General features: G+C 34.7%; 1 protein-coding gene across 5 annotated transcripts in view; it reads left to right on the forward strand.

Moving 5' to 3' along the window:
* Positions 1–20,824, forward strand: part of AGTPBP1 (ATP/GTP binding carboxypeptidase 1) — a 192,810-nt gene that overhangs the window by 147,205 nt on the left and 24,781 nt on the right. For all 5 annotated transcript variants that reach the window (XM_070375389.1, XM_070375391.1, XM_070375390.1 and 2 more), the window contains 6 exons: positions 7,065–7,152; positions 10,836–10,980; positions 13,539–13,692; positions 14,736–14,916; positions 16,209–16,338; positions 17,500–17,631. In XM_070375389.1, coding sequence (XP_070231490.1) covers positions 7,065–7,152; positions 10,836–10,980; positions 13,539–13,692; positions 14,736–14,916; positions 16,209–16,338; positions 17,500–17,631 — 830 coding nt within the window. The remainder of the gene's footprint in view (positions 1–7,064; positions 7,153–10,835; positions 10,981–13,538; positions 13,693–14,735; positions 14,917–16,208; positions 16,339–17,499; positions 17,632–20,824) is intronic.

The following is a 20,824-nucleotide window of genomic DNA, read 5'->3' on the forward strand; positions in this document are numbered from 1 at the left end:
ATATAATAGGTTGTTCTTTTCTGGTGTGTAGACACTGTGTCTTGCTATATTACTTTTCACTATGAATTGTGGCTTTATAAAATTCCTTGTCTTACTTAGTATTTTTTGGCCTGCAGTCTACTTTGTTTCCACTTCCCTGGTATATCTGCCCATCTTTCTACCTATGAGCAAGTCTCTTACATTCTGTCGTCTAGTAATGCTGCAGGCCTGGGCATGTGTGCTTTTATTTGCACTGCTTGTTGATTTTCTTTACTTGTTTTTGTGAGGATGTGTGGAGTGATTGAGATTCATGTGGCCACCATTACCCTCCAGACCAAGGATCTCATCTTCCTATTTTTAGTATGACTTTCTGTTATAATACTTGCCATATTAGAAGCATGTATTTTTTTCTCTGTAAAGTTATTAATAACATATGCAGCTTATGGTAGGTACCTTCAGATTAACCTAGCTCCCCCTCATGTGTTAAATTACAGTGCTAGCTTTAACTTGAAAATTTTGTCTGTGATTCACAATACATTTAATGATTAGGGCCTAAAACATCTTGTCTTTCTTTGTATCTGCCCTTGTTACTGAGCATGTGCTTAATAAAACTTCAGCGTTTACATGGATATTATTAGAGGCCAGTGCCATTAGATGCTGGTTTCACTCTGGCAATTTAATATTTTGATTGTATTCAAGTGACAGGCTTGACAGTTCTTAGCATATTTATGTTACACACATTAAAGTTTATCCTTTGGCTCATGGTTAAATAAGTTACTCAAATATGGCCTTTCTGTATCAACTTGAGTATTAATAGATTGTGGTTTATTCAGTTTGAGTTACCTCATTTGATTGATTTCTTTCTGGGGGACCCTGTTTTGTTCAGATGATCTTCATTATAATCAGAATTTCCAAATATAGCTCCCTTCACTGTGACCAGAATTAACCATCATTTTAAAAGTAATAACAGAATACATTGTCTTGTATAAAATTAGAACACTTCAGATAAATCTGTTATGCCCTTTGACCTCAGCCTGAACCTTGTTCTGCCTTACTATAATTAACCATTTATTAAGAATTTTGTGTGCTTGGAAGAGGTTAAAGTTTCGAGTTGAAATGACTCACTGACTCCTAGAAAGAAATAAGGAAGACAGGAATCTTTTATACATACCAGTGAAATATTTAAGTTTCAGGTATAGAACTGGCTGCAGTACTTAAATAATAGTAATAACAGCTAACATTTATTGAAAAATGTATCATGTGCCAGGGCTTCTTTAAGTGCTGACACATGTGATACTCTTCATTCACACAACAAACAATCCAGTAAGATTGTTATCCACAGAAGAGAAAAAGGAGGCGTGAGTGGTTTAGTAACCTGCCAGGATCGTGCATGTGGCACGTAGTGGAGTTGGAGTTCAGACCTAGATAGTCTGGCTATAGACTGTGAGCTCCTAATCACTATGTTGTTCTCTGTGTGGAAACAGGTTAGTATTGGACGCTCATCTGTGGAAGCTAGAGGAGAGCCAAATGTCTTTTGTAAAATCCGTCATTTGTTTGTCACTGCCAACAAACTGCATGTTTGTGTATGTAGAATTCAGAAAATATACTACCCTGAACCCTCGCTGAGAAAAATAAATGAAAAAGATATCAAGATAGAAGACTTAGAATTTATAAATTGTGTTAAGGGAAAATGTTCTAAAAGGAGTAATATGAGAGGAGTGAAAGCTAACTTGTCCTGGTTGGATTGCTCATTTATTTAATATAATATAGTACTAGAGAAATGTCTACACACAAAGTTAATCATAATTGTGAGGATGAGAAATGGAGTTGGAAAAGCACAATAGAAAGCTTCCAAATGACAGAAGAAGAAAAGAAAATGTGGAAAATGTAACCAAGTAAGTAAAATAAGAAGGTGTAAAGAAGGAAAAAAACATTTAATGAATAGTAGAAAGAAAACAAAATGGAAGGGGAGAAGGAATGAAATTAAACATATATCTGTCATTATTAACTATAAGTCAAAATGGCCTCAAAAATCAGATAATGAAAATTATACAATTTGCCAGATGGGGAGAATATGTGTATGTGTATATTGTTGTTATTGTTCAGTTGGTAAGTCATGTCCTGCTTTTTGCGACCCCATGGACTGCAGCACACCAGGCTTCCCTGTCCTTCACTATCTCTTGGAGTTTGCTCAGACTCATGTCCATTGAGTCAGTGATGCTATACAACCATCTCATCCTCTGTCTTCCCCTTCTCTTCATGCCCTCAATCTTTTCTAATCTTTTAATTAATATTTGTATAGTAATAATAAAGCTGAAATGAATGATTGGGCAGAGGTTTAATAGGTAAATACAAATAAAGGAAATGTGGTAATATTGATGTCTGACAAAGAATAATTCAGGGTCAAAAGCATGAGATATTGTGTGTTTACAAGTTGCAGTCCTTGAAGATGCTATTATAACTGCAAACCTTCATTTTCCATTGAGATATAATTGGCATGTAGAATGTGTTTTAGGTGTGTAACATAACGATTCAGTGTGTAGATATTGTAAAAGGATCACCACAGTAAGTCTAGTTAACATTATATCACCATGACTTACTTATTTGTAACTGGAAATTCATACTTTGTGACCACTTTCGCAAACCCCTCTACCCCCTGCCTATGGAAGCCTCTATTGTGTCCTCTATGAGTTTTTTTTTTAAAGACTCCACACATAGGCAAGATCATACAGTATTTGCCTTTATTTTTTACCTATTTCAGTTATTAACATAGTGTCCTCAAGGTCTATCCATGTTGTTACAAATAGCAAAATTTCCTTTTTTATGGCTAAATAATACTCCATTGTGCTCACACGTGTGTGCACACAGGGTCATGCATTATATACATACCACATCTTCTAGACAGCATGTTAAAAAGCAGAGGTATTACTTTGCTGACATAGGTCCATCTAGTCAAAGCTATGGAGAAAGCAATGGCACCCCACTCCAGTATTCTTGCCTGGAAAATCCCATGGACGGAGGAGCCTGGTAGGCTGCAGTCCATGGGGTCGCTAAGAGTCGGACACGACTGAGCGACTTAACCTTCACTTTTCACTTTCATGCATCGGAGAAGGAAATGGCAACCCACTGCATGTTCTTGCCTGGAGAATCCCAGGGATGGGGGAGCCTGGTGGGCTGCCGTCTATGGGGTCGCACAGAGTCAGACACGACTGAAGTGACTTAGCAGTAGCAGTCAAAGCTATGGTTTTTCCATTAGTCATGTATGTATGTGAGGGTTGGACTGTAAAGAAAGGTGGGTGCCAAAGAATTGTTGCTTTTGAACTGTGGTGTTGGAGAAGACTCTTGAGAGTCCCTTGGACTGCAAGGAGATCAAACCAGTCCATCCTGAAGGAAATCAGTCCTGAAGAGTCATTGGAAGGACTGATGCTAAAGCTGAAACTCCAATACTTTGGCTACCTGATGCAAAGAACTGGCTCATTAGAAAAGACCCTGATGCTGGGAAATACTGAAGGCAGGAGGAGAAGGGGACAACAGAGGATGAGATGGTTGGATGGCATCACCAACTCAATGGACATGAGTTTGAGCAAGCTCCAGGAGTTGTTGATGGACAGGAAAGCCTGGCATGCTGTAGTCCATGGGGGTCACAGAGTCAGACATGACTGAGTGACTGAACTGAACTTCTTTATCCGTTCATTCATCAGTGGATATTTAAGTTCCTTCCATGTGTTGGCTGTTGTAGGTAATGATGTATTAAACATGATAGGGAGTTGCGTATGTCTTTTTGAATTAGTTTTTTAAGAATAAATACCCAGAAGTGGAAATGCTGGATCAAATGCTAGTGCTATTTTTTCATTTTTTGAGGAACTGCCATACTGTTTTCCACAGTGAGTGTACCAATTTACATTCCCACCAGTGATTCAGAAGGGTTCTCTTTTCTCTACATTCTCACCAACACTTCTTTGTCCTTTTGATAACAGCCATTCAAGCAGGTGTGAGGTGAAATCTCATTGTGGTTTTAATTTGCATTTTCCTGATGATTAGTGATGTTGAGTACCTTTACATTTACCTGTTGGCCATATGTATATCTTTGAAAAAATGTCCATTCAGATCCTTTGTCCACTTTTCAGTTGTTTGTGTGTTTTTTGCTATCGAGTTGTAGGAGTTCTTCATATATTTTGGGTGTTAACCCTTCATCGGATTTAGGATTTGCAGATATTTTCTCCCATTTGTCAGGGTGCCATTTCATTTTGTTGGTGGTTTCATTTGCCGTACAGAACACTGACCTTTATACAGTACAAAACTCATAACCACATGGCACTCACATAGCTGCTAGAGCAAAAGCTGCAAGAAATACAGCGTGATTAAAAGACAGTTGTTTTAAGAATTTAAAATTCAGTTCTTAAGAGGCAGTAGGCTTATTTGCTGTGCTCAGTAGCCACACATGGCTAGTGGCCACCACACTGGACAGTGCGGGTATGGAACATTTCCATTCTGGCAGAAGGCTCAGTTGGATGGCTCTGATCTAGAAAGTACAGCAAAGGAGAACTCTTTATAGACTTATGGGACATAGCTAAACTGCTATTTGGAGGAAAACGGAATGCCTTTCATAACTGCATTATTTAAAATAAAAAACCTGAAAATAAGTTACTACTCAAGTACTGAAAAAATACTCCAGATATTTTGAGTATTAATTAAAAGTATTAAAATACTCAAGATATTAGAACAACAAAAATAAATCCAAAAGAAAGTAAGAGAATTTTTTAAAAATGCTGAAAATGAGATAGAAGTAGAACAAATAGGATAAACTAGAAATACTGAAACTGAAAAAAGTAGAGATACTGAACAGACTACAGCTGTTGAAAATAAATTAAAAATGTATTTAGTAGTCACCATATCAGGATGATATTCCAACTGATTTGTATTTACTTCTAAAAATAGATTTTTCTCATTCTAGTAAATGGTGGATACCTTTTAAATATGTTTTTCTGGAGCTAGTGTAATATTATATCAATACTTAGTAAAGGTAATTTTTTTTTTAAAAGACCAAGTTTTAGATGCAAAAATTCTAAGTGAAATCTAGCTGATTTCATCATATAGCATATAAGAGAAAAACTTTTTCTTGGAGTGCAAGGATAATTCACAATAGTAAACATATTTACACAATTAATTATATCAACAGACTTAAGGAGAAAAGCCATGTGGTTCTGTTTGTGGATGCTGAAAAGTCATTTAATGAAACAATTAAAAACACTTAAGTGTAATAAGACGTATGGGGGAAACTGCTCCAGTTGTAGGAAGAAATAAGCACCTACTATAGAGGGCTGTTGTGAGGATTTAATGACTTAAAAGGTATAAAAATACTTAGAGCAGTATCTGGCACATAGAAATTATTCAATATTAGCTCATTATTTAAATAAGATAAAGTTGACATTAAGAAAAACAATCAGCAAATATTGCATCTTATGGCAAGATATTTTTATTTAAATTATAAGCAAGATAGCTTTAGTTCTTACCACTGTATTCAGAATAGTTTTTGAGATTGTTTCATTTCTTGAAATATAATAAAAGTAGAAAATAAAGTAACTATTATAAATACTAAAAGAGGAGATAAAATTTTTAAAATTGCAAGTGATATGATTTATGTGCTTAGAGAACCCAAGAAACTATTGAAAACTAATAAAAATACTCAGAAGTAAGTTTAAGATAATGATTCTGTAGCAAGAAAATGAAAAAGGTGATTGTATCTTTAGGTTATAATTTAAGAAAAAGTTGAGCCAGATTTCAATAAAAATTGTGAACCTTTCCAAAATTAGCATATAAATTTCATTAATTCCAGTTAGAAACCTGGAAACCTTTTAAATGATTTTAAAGTGTATGTGAAAGTATATTTCTAAAACTACCTAAGAAAATATACTATATATTTAATCCTGCTTTTGCTAACTGTCCCTCCTCCTTCTCCCTTCCCTCCTTCTGCATGGTTTTAAACACCTATTGTTGAGGAAGAAAACAATCATGCCGGTTCAGTGGCATTGTTTTCCTTACCTTGCTGTAGATGGGAATCTGTGGAGAGTTGGAGGGGAGATAATACTTAACTTTATTCTTTTTTTCACTTGCTATGAGGAATATATGTATAATTTTTATATAATATATATTATGTATATGTAATTTTTTTGTGTAATTTGTATATATATAATTAGATAGATCTAATATAGAAAAGGTAATAGCAGAATGTTAAATGACTTTTCACTTATTGAAGTGGTAACCTCATTTTAGTTAAATTGGAAATAAAACATATCATTCATTGATTTCAGTTCAGTTCAGTTGCTCAGTCATGTCTAACTCTTTGTGACCCCATGGACCACAGCACTCCAGGCTTCCCTGTCCATCACTATCTCCCGGAGCATGCTCAAACTCATGTCCATTGAGTTCATGATGCCATCCAACTATCTCATCCTCTGTTGTCCCCTTCTCCTCCTGTCTTTAATCTTTCCCAGCATCAGGGTCTTTTCTAATGAGTTGGTTCTTCGCATCAGGTGGCCAAAGTATTGGAGTTTCAGCTTTAGCATCAGTCCTTCCAATGACTATTCAGGACTGATTTCCTTCAGGATGGACTGATTTGATCTCCTTGCAGTCCAAGGGACTCTCAAGAGTCTTCTCCAATACCACAGTTCAAAAGCACCAGTTCTTAGATCTTCGAGAAAGATCTCAGGCTTCCCAGGTGGCTCAGTGATAGAGAATCTGCCTTCCAATGCAGGAGACACTGGAGATACAGGTTTGATCCCTGGGTTGGGAACATCCCATGGAATAGGAAATGGCAACCCACTCCAGTATTCTTGCCTGGAAAATTCCATGGACAGAGGAGCCTGGTGGGCTACAGTCCACGGGGTCACAAAGAGTCAACCATTCTTGAGTGTGTGCATACACACACACACACACATCTCAGATTTTTAAAAAATACATGTTGAAATACCAAAATGTATATTCATTAACTTTCATGAATGTTTAGTGCTTTCTAAAATGACAGGATTAATTTTTAACTCAAAAATTCTGAAAAGAGTTTTCTCTCTTTTTTCTTTCTATCAAAGGTATGCAACCACTCATGTATTCGGTTCAGGAAGCGTTAAATGCTAGACCATGGTGGATTCGTGTGGGGACTGACATTTGTTACTATAAGTAAGTATTCTGACAATAACGGGACAACAGTTTATAGAAGGAAATATTAGTTCATCCTATTTCGGTTTAGGGATAAAAGAGATAATGTGTTCTCTGAATTATGATATGCTTTAGTATTACTTCTAACAGAAAAGGTTTTCTTTTTTTATAATTTGAGATTCATTTTAGGGGGTATATTTAGTGGCAGTAAAATGTGTTTTGTAGACAGACATATGTCCAGTCTTGTTTCTCCCATTTAGATATGTTCTCAGCTCTTTTATAGCTGTAAAACTTTGGGAACCTCATTGAGGAAGACTAAAATTAGAAACTCTAGGAAATAATTTACAGTGGTTTCTTGTTGTTCTGATGATATTAAGTATAATTTTTTTTCTTCACACAAATGTTTACCTCATTTTAACTTCCAGTGTTTTAGTTGGAGATGTATTCTATAGTTAGGTTGCTTCAGTTTAGCCAGTTCAACTTTGACTTCAAACAGGTGATCTGTTTATCAAGTTAGAAGTAAGTGCTAGAAATCATTTATTGCTTTAGTGGCAAAATTGGATTATTCCTCAACTTCATGACTAAGTAATCTAGGATTATCATACGCTTTGCTTTCCATTTTTACTGTTTCTGCCTGTAATACATTTCAAGATAATTTCTGTCTGCTATTGAATGCACTTAACATCCCTGTTTCTTTGCTCTTATTAATCTTAATCCTGAGATTTCTGTTTAGTGGATTTTGACTTTTTAATATTTTATATTGTGCTTAACTAGTGCTAGTATGCCTTTTCTTATAGTTTTATCAGGTAGATGAAGCCTTCTAAAATTAAGCTGTTTTTACCATCTTTCTAAATTCTATATATATGCGTTAGTATACTGTATTGATGTTTTTAATGATTTAGATAGGGCTTTGGAAAACCTAGATCTTAACTGCTATTACTTTCTAAGAAAGAAATGCTCCTTGGAATTAATTTCAGTAGAGTTTCCCCCATTTTTTTTAAGCAAAATAAATAGGGAATAAATGAGGAACAGAAGTATAATGTTATATGTAATTTTTTCACCTGAATAACTTTCATATTTCTTTTCATGTTAGGCTAACATAAAAATATACCCTCATTTATATCTTCCTTTTAAGTTGAAGTGGAGCAGTGATTGTCTGGGAAGTGCTTGGTTAGATTTTAGAAGATTGATTTAAAATGTTAAAGGGTGAAACAGTGATTTTCAAAAAGTATTATTTCCTTCATGCTTGTCTTCTACACAATAAAAAATCATCAATGAATACTTTCTTTTTACATTGTTAAGTGAATGGTCATAGCATCTGGGGTTGTTTTTCTTTTCTATGTAAGAGGTGATGGCAAGGATTTTTGTTTCTTTATTTTTTATTTTTTTCTTTTGGCTACTGCTAAATCTGGAATTGGAATTCAGGCTAATTCAACAGATATTTATTAACCACTTTGTATGTAACACACACTACTCCAGTTGCTTTCCTCAAGCCTGAAATCTACATAAGGGTATTAAAAACTGCTATTTTTGCATTGTCCTCTGCTGCTTGTTTGTCTCATCTGTAAAATGAGAATAAAACTACCTTCCATAAGTATATGAGAAAATATAACCTATAAAATCCATAGCTGTAATGTGGTGGCATGAACACCGCCCCCCCCCCAAATAGATATTAAACTTTTGGGGGAAAAGAGTTGGCAAGATCTACTTCTGGACCTTATTTTGCATTTCCTCAACTCTTAGCACCTTGTCATTGAGTATCTATTCAAGATATAGTGGCTGCTGCTGCTGCTGCTGCTACTGCTAAGTCACTTCAGTCATGTCCGACTCTGTGCGACCCCATAGATGGCAGCCCACTAGGCTCCTCCATCCCTGGGATTCTCCAGGCAAGAATACTAGAGTGGATTGCCATTTCCTTCTCCAATGAATGCATGCATGCTAAGTCGCTTCAGTCGTGTCTGACTCTGTGTGACCCCAGGGACAGCAGCCCACCAGGCTCCTCTGTTCATGGGATTCTCTAGGCAAGAATCCTGGAGTGGGTTGCCATTTCCTTCTCTGATATAATGGCTAAGTTAATGAAAACTATACCGCTTTTTAGGTCAATGTTCTTTTATTTTCATTAATTACAAGCTTTATTCTCATAAGATTACATTAGAAAGCCTGATCCCAGGGTAGTTCTAAGGATGTGATCTGCCTTGAATGTCTGTGTACATGAGTAAATAATCTCTAGGCCATGGCTTTTCTTCAGTTCATGGCTTAAATAATGCAAGGTGATTTGGAATTTTGAAAATTAAGTTGGTAGAAATTAAGTCATCATATCTCAGGGATATTTAAAGTCTGGAAAATAATATAGTTTAAAATTCTTTTTATCATTGAAATCTCCAACATTTACGAAAGTGAATAATAGGATGATGAGGCCCCATGTATTCATCTCTAAGTTTCAATAATTATCAACACATGGTTTTATTTTAGCTATGCTTTCACCCCTACCTCCACCCTGAATCTTTAAAGGCATTTTCCAATATATTTTATCCATAAATACTTCAAAAGTCTTTTTCATTAGAGATACATATTTAAGGCAATCTATCCACAATACCGTTAGCACAGTGAAGAAAATTCCTAAATGTGATAAAATATCCAGTCAGTGTTCAGACTTACTTGTCTCATAAATCTAACTTTATAGTTGGTTTGTTTAAATCAGACCAACCAAAGGACCACACATTGCATTTGATTTTTCTTCATACGTCTCTCAAGTCTCTTACTTTATAGGCTTCCTTTTTCTCTCTTTCTAACTTTATCCTTTGTTTATTGAAGAAACTAAATCATTTGTCATGCTGGATTTCCCATATTTTGGATTTTGCTGATTGCATCCCTGTGGTGTTAATAAATTCTAAATTCTTCCCTCTCACCAGTTTTCTAAACTCATAGTTAGATTTAGAAGCTTGGTCAACTTCAGGTTTCATTTCTGACAAGAATACTTCACAGAGGGTGCAGGAAATTCCTGTTGTATCACATCAGGAAACATATCATTTCTGGTTATTTCTTTTTTTTGTAATCTTAAAACTGATCAGTGAACTGAGATATTGCTGTCTGATCTGTCAGCCTTTCATCCAGTGGCTGTAGCAGCCATTGCTCATCACTGCCTGGATCCAGTAATGTATAAACCTGTCAAAAAATGGGGGGGTCTAAAACTTCTATTGATGCATAAAATAGGAGCTGTTTAATTAGCACATCCAGAAATGGAAAGTCATGATGTTGGCTGATAGCAGTTAACTGCTTTATTAGTTGCTGCTAAGTCACTTCAGTCGTGTCCGACTCTGTGCGACCCCATAGACAGCAGCCCACCAGGCTTCCCCGTCCCTGGGATTCTCCAGGCAAGAACACTGGAGTGGGTTGCCATTTCCTTCTCCGATGCATGAAAGTGAAAAGTCAAAGTGAAGTCGCTCAGTGGTATCCGACTCTCAGCGACCTCATGGACTGCAGCCTTCCAGGCTCCTCCGTCCATGGGATTTTCCAGGCAAGAGTACTGAAGTGGGGTGCCATTGCCTTCTCCTTATTAGTACCAAGTCTAATTTTAAGAATATTTAAATTAAACTTTTTACAAACCATGGTTTTTCTCCCCCCAAAAAGTTCTGTTTAATAAAATAAGAAAAAAATCAGAATTTTTGTGTGGATGAATAACATTTTATGCTTTTCTATTGCAGAAATCACTTCTCAAGAAGTTCAATTGCTGCAGGTGGGCAAAAGGGAAAATCCTACTATACAATTACATTTACTGTCAATTTTCCACATAAAGATGATGTGTGCTATTTTGCTTATCATTATCCATATACATATTCAACTTTGCAGGTGAGAACTCATTACGTTATATTACAACCGTTATTGTATTGTATGTATATGTGTTAGGTAATAAAAGAAATATTATTTTAATAAATCAATAAGGTAATAAAAAGGTCCAAGGTTGACAATTTTAGAAAATAATACAGTATTTGTTGAATTCATTAAAGTAAAATGGGAATGTAGTCTTTATGTTTATTTAATAGAAATACTACAGAAATGACATGGTTTTTGCTTTCTATCTTTGAGTAGAAATCTACAAATCCAAATTTAAAAATTTTAACTAGGTGAATTTTCAACTTGTTTAGTGAGAAGCATTGAATCTCATAGAAAATATAACAGTAGACAATGTGGATGCAATTTAAGTTTCTCTGTAGTGAATTCATTTCTTCTAATGATTTCATATGGAGTCCTAGATCCAGATTGCTTAGAGTATGGGGTGTAAGAGTTGTTTTGTGGGTTCTTTTAAGATTTTTTTATTATTTGCATTTTAAAACAAACAGTTCAAGTAATTACTGTGACAGATTTATACTCAGAACAGAATGTCTGTCCTAATAGTCAAGGATCATGAAGCTTCATATGATCAATTGAAAGAAATTGGAACATTGTGATTAGAAACAAGCTTCCAAGTTATTAGAGAGGAGAAAAATGAGAGGAAAACACAGTCCACAAAGCCGAAGAAATATCAAGGCTGAGAGCATTAAATGAGTTCACTTTATTTTAATAAAGTTACAATCTGCAGTAAAGGTATAAACAGCTATTTTATTGTGCTGAATAACATAGCATCAGAAACATAAAGTGTTGTTATTTACGTAGTCTTTTGTTTCTGTTCTTTACTGACATTACCTTTTTAATACATTTTAAGTATCCCTGCTTTCTTCCTGTCCCACTACCGTGATCTTTTCCAGGCATTACCATTGTTTCTCACTTGGACTTGGGTCAGCCTCTTTGTAACTTTTGTCCTAAATTTCACTTACACCCCCTTTCTTCTTCATCAGTGTTTTACCACACTGTGGCAGGAAGACTCTTTGGTGGCATGTCTAGTCATATAGATCCCCTGCTTAAAACTCCTTAGTGATTTCTCTTGCCATGTGTATGAAATCTACAATTCTTACCATGGCGCATTTAGTCATTTCTCTATTTTGCACAGTTTTTGCCATTTCTTTGTACTGTATGAACTGTTATTTACTTAATATTTATCTTTTAATATTAAAGATTATCCTCATTCTGAGTTAATATCTGTGAAATAACTGGTTTAATGTGCCAAACTTTTTTTTAATTCACAGTAAAAATACCTATTTAAAAAATTTGAAGGTTATCCACATACCATTTAGTTGTCTTAATTACCAGTAGTGCAAATATTGTGCTTTGGGAAGGACTGGTCTACCAAGCCCTTCCTTCTGTGTTAAATTCTCGATTTGTTTCTTTCTGTTCTAGCTATGTCCTTTTTAAAAAATTATTATTTCATGGTCCTCCTGTATACTTTCCTTCTGCCTACAGCACACTTTATATCCATTTCACTCATCCTTTGGATCTCACTTTAAATGTAATTTTTTCTGGAAGACCTTTCCTTACTGCCCAGACCCTTCAAGCTTCCTCTCCCTTTTTATAAGCCCTCATAGCACTCTGTATTTTCGGGGGCAGAGTCCATTTATTCATTATTGTATCCTTAGTGTCTGGCACAGTTTCCAGCCAAGAAATAGTGATCACCCAGTAAATCATGATTATGTGAATGAACATAGGCAAAAGTTGGAAACCAGCTAAATATCTTTAACATAAGGGAGTGAACAGTTTATATTTGGTGTATAAAAAGCTTGTGTTTTCAAAAAACATATATTGAACATATTTAATGATATGATATAGTATTTATAATTATTAATATATTTATGTTTATGTATAAATTATCAAGTGGTAAAATCAAATTATAATAAGTCTTCCATGTAATTACAGTTTCTTTTATATACATTGGGTATTGTTAGTAGTACTCTAGGTGGTACAATTGCAGGTGTTCTAAATTTTTTCCTGTACTTTTTATATTTTCCAGGCATTTTACAATGAGCCTATATTAATCTTGAAATCAGGAAAATTTTTTTAAAAATGTGTGCTACATGATTTTCATTCTCCATATTTTAGGTTGCTGTTAACAGATCTACAGTCACAAAATTTCAAAATTCGGAAGGCTTTGAAACCAAAAGTATTTTCATAACCCGTTTGTCAGCAAAGCCTGGCCTGATGTGAGCTTATTTAGAATATTGATTCCACTTAGAGTGACTCTTCATAGGTTTTGCTGCAGAAATAATAACGTGCTGATTACAGGCTGCTGCCGCCAGCTCCACTGGTTATATTGCACTTTGCACTATTAACATTATCCAAACCGTATCTGTCCCCTTTCTCGAGTTCCCCAAATACTGATGTTCAAGTGCGTCTGGGCCCTTGAGGGTTTTGGAGAAGGGATTAGGAACCTGATCTGATTCACATTTAGTTCTGTTTGAGATCTGGATGCATTTATTCCTATTTATCATAGGGAGGTTTTAAATGATTGTATACTTTGCTTTTAAATTTTTATTAAGATGCATCTTCAAAAATTGGAGTCAGCACACAATCCTCAGCAAATCTATTTTCGAAAAGATGTGTTATGTGAAACCCTGTCTGGAAACAGCTGTCCCTTGGTGACTATAACAGCAATGCCAGAGTCTAATTATTATGAACATATCTGTCAATTCAGTAAGTTTGTCTTCTTCACTCGCAGTACCAATCATTATTACTTATTTTTCTTTGCTTCATAAGTATTTTGTAAGGTCAGTAGTACTGGGAATAGGCATCAGAAGCCTTGGGTGCTAGTCTGGGTCTTGTTATTGCTTAGCCCTGGGCCCACTTCTAGGCCTCTGTTTCCTCATCTTGAATATGAGGGAGCTGCCTGAGGTGACCTCTAAGGTCTCTTTTGATATTGATATACTGTAGTTCTTATTCTTAGAAGTCATACTCAAAGTATAATATAACAAGTTATACCATCCGTTTAAGAATTTACAGTTAATTTTATTTATAAATAAAACTATCAGAAACCCCCCAAGTGTTTTGATGCTAATACTGAATGAATAGCTACTTGTTTTTCCCCGTCATTTATATTTTTTAAGTTGTCTCAAATGTACAGCTGTGGTAAAAAAAAAAAAAGATATATATACGTATATAAGAGAACTGTTCTAATTTTGATAAGAAGGTGTTTTCAAGAAAGAGTAGGCACTTGCTATTCATGAAAATGTGAGCAGGTGAACTGAGTGTTATTTTGTAGACTTGTATATCTAAATGTTTAGTTTCTTTGTAAATCCCTGAGCAGATATACCTATTGTTCTGTGCTTATCATAGTGACTATAAAACAGAAATAAGATTATATTTTCCTTAATTTCCCCATGACTTTATGAAAAATTTATATTTTATCTATATTTCACCAGCTACTTATTCTTTATGAAATCAAGGTAATATTAAAGAACTAATTTTATATTTAGATTAATCATTAGGAAATAAATAAGTGACTTAAATACTATTTAATATGTTATTTTCATATAAGATGTGGCTTACATGGGTTTTATATCTGTTTTCTCTAGAGGGCCTAGTGCAGTACTTATAAATAGTAGGTGCATAGTGAGTTCTAATTTGATTTTATATCAGTATTCACAGTTGAGTAGAAATATTTCTAAAGCGCCAAAGTCAACCATTATACATACTTTAGTAGCTGTTCATTTTAATTTGAGATTTTATGTACACTTTAGGAAATCGTCCGTATGTTTTCTTATCTGCTCGAGTACATCCTGGAGAAACTAATGCAAGCTGGGTAATGAAAGGAACATTGGAGTATCTCATGAGTAATAACCCTACTGCTCAGAGTTTACGAGAATCCTATATTTTTAAAATTGTCCCTATGCTAAATCCAGATGGTGTCATCAATGGAAAGTAAGTTAAGCAATAGTTATAGAGAAATTCTAGATTTTTGTGGCTGTCCTGTGTAAACTTATTGAAATAATAGCATCCAGGTTAATATGGAAAGCAAATGTCATGATTTTTCTAGAACAACAAAAAAATTTAGTGAAGAATTAATCTGTGATAAATTTTTAAATGAAAATTAAACTGTATAGTAGTAGTAATATGTTTTGAGAAATTCTGTATCTATTCATGAGAATATAATTTCATAAAATGTATGTTTTGCTTGAATCATTTTAGGAAAATCACAGAATTAGGATATGAGAAAGATTTTTTTAACACATCATTCTGTTGTAGTTTCCTTTCTTATTTATCAGTGGCATGATCTTGGTTGTTCTAAGATTTAGAATTTTCTGGGATCTCTTTCCACTAATATGGAATTAGCTCCATGTGCTAACTTCTTCCTGACATGAGGAGGAATTCTTTAAAGTGGAAATACTGGAAGATTACTTTTTAAGTGGATGTGGATCATAGTTTAGTACAGTTCATTTATCGTGTTAATTAGACCAAGGTCTCTTTACTGCTTCTGAAAAGTGGGATTTTGTCTAGCTATCATGAGCATCTCCAAAGTTGAGGGTACTATACTTTATTTATTTCAGTAAAAGTACCATGAATATTTATCATGTTTTAGGAAATGTTTGAATTTTAAAAATAGAATAATTTTTCTAGATAGTATGATTATGGAACTAAAATGAGCTTTTATGTCGTTTTAATTCAGAAACATATTGACCAGTTAGAATTCTGTTTATATTTCTGTTAGCACCTTCTCTTTGCTTAAATTTTTGCTCAGTGAGTTTAATACTTAAAACCTACAATTAAGTGAAAATGTATTTGAATTTTTCTAAGAATGTGTACTTTTTATATACTTATCTTTTTTAGAAGGAAGGTCCAGATAGCACATTTGATAATAATTAATACAATCAAAGTACAGAACTTTAGCATTAGAAATGTAGTCAGAATGGAAAATATGGCCATGAATACATTTTATAGTGTATGGAACAAAACCCCAGAATGAAGAATTTTTCCTATAGCTTGAAAATTTTGACCTGCAAGCTTACTACAGTTTAAATGCATGTAACCCACAATCTGGCACATAGCAAATGCTAAATAGATGTTTACTTAATGATTATAACATGCATTTTGGTAAGCCCAGCACTTACACCTGTTTGAAATACTTAGTGGAATAGAATCATAAAATAAATCGAGTGCATATAAGAATTTATTGATACCAGTGTTTATCTATTGTTGTATTTACATGTATACAGTCACCGCTGTTCCTTAAGTGGAGAGGATTTGAATAGACAATGGCAAAGTCCAAATCCAGACTTACACCCTACAATTTATCATGCCAAGGGTCTGCTACAGTACCTGGCTGCTGTGAAGCGTTTACCACTGGTAAGTGGCAGTGTTTGTTTGTATAATCAAAGAGGTGATTTTGCTGATCGGTAGCTTAGTATTTTGTAAATAATTGTCTGGTTATAAAAGCTGTATGTTAGTTTCAAAAGCAGTTTCTTTAAAGTGTCTTTGTCATCAGTCACTTGTATATTAATTGTGGCATCTAATACAGTGTATCCATATTCTTATTTCATTAGGTTTGATTTTTATAATTCTCACGAGCCTTTTATTTTTCTTTATTGTTTATGAACATTGGTCACTCCTGGTTGTAAGTTGTAGGTATTTGACTGTAGTGTTTAAACAACACGAGGGTAAAAGTATGTATCTTCCAAGTTCTCAAAGCACTAGAAGCTTATTTTTGAACTTTTTGCTGCTGCTGCTGCTAAGTCGCTTCAGTTGGTGTCCAACTCTGTGCAACCCCATAGACAGCAGCCCACCAGGCTCCCCTGTCCCTGGGATTCTCCAGGCAAGAACACTGGAGTGGGTTGCCATTGCCTTCTCTGAACTCTTTAGCCAGTTCTAAAGCTGGTAGGTCTTAAGTTTCACGTGGGAAAGGTAGTATAGGCATGGTAGGAGACCCTGTGCCTGTGTATTTCTTCTGTTTTCAGCAACTTTTGTTTTGAATGTTTCCATCATGTTAAGCCTTAATCTTTCTTTGGTAAAGATGGAATATTTTGCAGAGTGGCAAAATTGACATGCAAGTCTGACCGTTTTCCATTTTTAAAATGGTGCTCTTACAAAGCATACCCTCCCCCCCCCCTTTAAAAAAAAGTGTTTTTCATGAGAGCATTTTCATGTTCTCTTATGTTAGGTAAGTATTTTAACAACCCTTGGGGCAATGATGAATGCAGCTGTACATTTGACCTAAAATTGTATTTATTATTTTTTAAATGATGGTAGATACAAAAGAAAGAGTGTAACTGATGGCTTGATGCAGGACATGCCTGCAAAGGATTTAGCCATTCTAGTATTAATCATAAATCCTTTCCAAAGGTAGATATGTACTATTACTTTTAGGAATTCTACTTACTAAATGGTGGCTTATTTACAATAAAATGACCAAGGAACACAGACCTGTTATTGGCTTCATACTAACTAGCTTTACTTGGCAGTGCATGAATTTGAAGGATTTTCATTTTAAAAATATATTGTCTTTTCAAGGTTTATTGTGATTATCATGGTCACTCCCGAAAAAAGAATGTATTTATGTATGGGTGCAGCATCAAAGAGACGGTGTGGCATACAAACGATAATGCAGCGTCATGTGATGTTGTGGAAGATGTGGGATACAGGGTAATTATTATAAATTATTATAATTTATAATAATAGGCAGGAAGTTTTGAATTTCAAACATGCATGAAACTACAGAACACAAAACATATAGAAATTACTTAGAGTCAGTAAATGTTGCCATTTTGTTATTCTGTTTCAGATTTTTTAATTGAAATGTTTCTTTTAAAAGTTTAGCTTTTCATGTTTTTTAATTAAAGTATACTTGATTAACAGTATTAGTTTTGGATGCATTATGTGGTTATTTAGTATTTTTATAGATTATGTTCCATTTTAAGTTATTATAAAATGTTGACTGTATTCTCTGTGCTGTACAGTATATCCTTGTACTGTTTATTTGTTTATTATATACATAATAGTATGTATCTCTTAATCCATTTTCCTAATCTTGCCACTACCCCCATCTGTCTCGCAACTGGTAACAATTAGCTTCTTTATATCTATGAGTCTGTTTCTGTTTTGTTATATACAGTCATTTGTTTTATTTTTTTTGGTTCCACATATAAATGATAATATACATATAAATACATATATTTTGGGGGTTCCACATATAATGATAATATACATAATAAATGATAGTTTGTCTTTCTCTGTCTGACTTATTTCACTAAACATAATATTCTCCAGGTCCATCCATGTTGTTGCAAATGGCAAAATTTCATTATTTATGACTGAATAATTTTCCATTGTATATATGTACCACATCTTCTTTATCCATTCATCTGTTGATGCACACTTAGGTTACTTCCATGTCTTGGCTATTATACATTGTGCAGCTATAAACATTGGGATGTATGTGTCATTTTGAAGTAGTTTTCATGTTTTCTGGGTATATGCCTAGGAATAGGATTGCTGGATCATATGATAGCTTTATTTTTGTTTTTTTACTGCTCTCTGTAGCAGCTCAATCAGTTTACATTCCCATCAACAGTGTAGAAGGGTTCCTTTTTCTCCATACCCTCTCCATCATTTATTATTTGTAGAACTTTTGATGATGGCCATTATAACCCAGATGAAGTGATAGCTCATGTGGTTTGATTTGCATATCTCTACAAATTAGTGATGTTGAGCATCTTTTCAATATGCCTATTGGCAATCTGTATGTCTTCACTGGAAAAATACCCATTTTCTGTCCATTCAGTTTTTCTGCCCACTTTTTAATTGGGTTGTTTATTTTTCTATATTTAATTGTATGAACTATTTATGTATTTGGATATTAGCCCCCTCAGTCGTTTGCAGATATTTTCTCCCATTGCATAGGTTGTCTTTTCATTTGGTCAGTCATTTCCTTTACTATGTAAAAACTTTTAAATTTAATTAGGTCCTAGTTATTTATCTTTGCTTTTGTTTTCTTTACCTGAAGAGACAGATTTAAAAAAAAATATTGCTACTACTTATGTGAAAGTGTTCTGCCTATGTTTTCTGCTGTGAGTTTTATTGTGAAGGGAAGGGAAAGTCACTCAGTCGTGTCCGACTCTTGGCAACCCCATGGACTATCCAGTCTGTGGAATTCTCCAGGCCAGAATACTGGAGTGGGTAGCCTTTCCCTTCTCCAGGATTCTAACTTAAAAGGTCTAAACAATAGAAAACTGATACACAAATCAATAACAGAATCTATTTATTTATTAGAGGCAAAAAGCTGGAGTAAAACTATAGTCATGGTACCAAATCTGTATTTGCCTTTCATAATTACACAAGATTGTGGCATGTATTTCTGTGTGCAGAGTTCTACTGCTTTTGCCTCATGCTATCTCCTGTATTTAACTTCTGTACTGTTTATTTTATACTTTTATTGTTCACATTTCAGCAAGATAACTTAGCTCCTCTCCATGAGGGGACAGTAGTAGTAGTAAGCTTATAGTGCACTAAACAAAATTAAAAGGCTACAAAATAACTTCACCTCCTCTTTGCTAAATTAAAGTTTAAAGTTATTTGTTAACAGTAAGTCAAAAAACTCCTAATACTCTCAACTGCTGCTGCTGGTGCTAAGTCCCTTCAGTCGTGTCCGACTCTGTGTGACCCCATAGACGGTAGCCCACCAGGCTCCCCTGTCCCTGGGATTCTCCAGGCAAGAACACTGGAGTGGGTTGCCATTTCCTTCTCCAATGCATGAAAGTGAAAAGTGAAAGTGAAGTTGCTCAGTCGTGTCTGACTCGTAGCGACCCCATGGACTGCAGCCTACCAGGCTCCTCCATCTCAGGCAGGAGTACTGGAGTGGGTTGCCATTGCCTTCTCCTAAGTCACTAATAATAGGGCAGGTGCTTTGAGTCATTTTTTCCAACAGTGGTGAAAATTTAGGCACTTTGATTTGCAGTCTCTTCCTCTTGTTGACCAACTTTTTTTCAAAGATAACTAGAAAAGTCATGTGATCGTTCCAGTGGCCATGTTCAAAAAGGGATAGAGAAGGAAGAGACTAAATTCTTGACAATGATCATCCTATTATCTTTGTACTCAGCAGATAAACTAGTAATATCTCAAATAAGAGAAATAAGGAAGCTGGATTTTTCTTAAAATTTTCCTTTTTCCTGTTTTTAGAAAACTGGAATTAGCACTTCTAGGAGGTTAATCAGCCTGGTAAACTAAATAGAGAGCAACGTGCCTGTCAGAATCAGCCGATCTTTGCGAGTATCATTGTAAAGCAGTCTTAAATTTAGGTCTTTGATTCATTTTTAGTTTATTTTTACATATGATGGGAGGAAATGTTTTAATTTCACTCTTTTACATGTAGCTAACCAGTTTTTCCAGCACCAGTTATAGAAGACACTGTCTTTTCCCTATTGTATGTTTTTGCTTCTTTTATCATAGATTAATTGGCCATATGTTAGTGGTTTATTTCTGGGCTCCCTATTCTGTTCTGCTGATCTGTGTGATTGTTTTTCTGTGCCAGTACTATCCTGTTTTGATTACTGTAGTTTTGTAGTATAGTCTGAAGTCAGGAAGTCAGTGATACCCTCAGCTTTTTTTTCCCCTCCAGATTGCTTTTATGGTCTTTTGAGGTTCCATATAAATTTTAGGATTATTTGTTGCACTTCTGTGAAAAATACCCTATGTATTCTGGGTATTTTGATAATGATTGCATTAAATCTGTAGATTGCTTTGAGTAGTATGGATAGTTTAGCAATATTACTTCTTCCAATTCATGAACAGGGATGTCTTTCTGTTTTTTTGTATCATTTTCAGTTGCCTTTGTCAGTGT

This window comes from Bos mutus, chromosome 8 (genome assembly GCF_027580195.1).
Source record: "Bos mutus isolate GX-2022 chromosome 8, NWIPB_WYAK_1.1, whole genome shotgun sequence".
NCBI lineage: Eukaryota > Metazoa > Chordata > Mammalia > Artiodactyla > Bovidae > Bos > Bos mutus.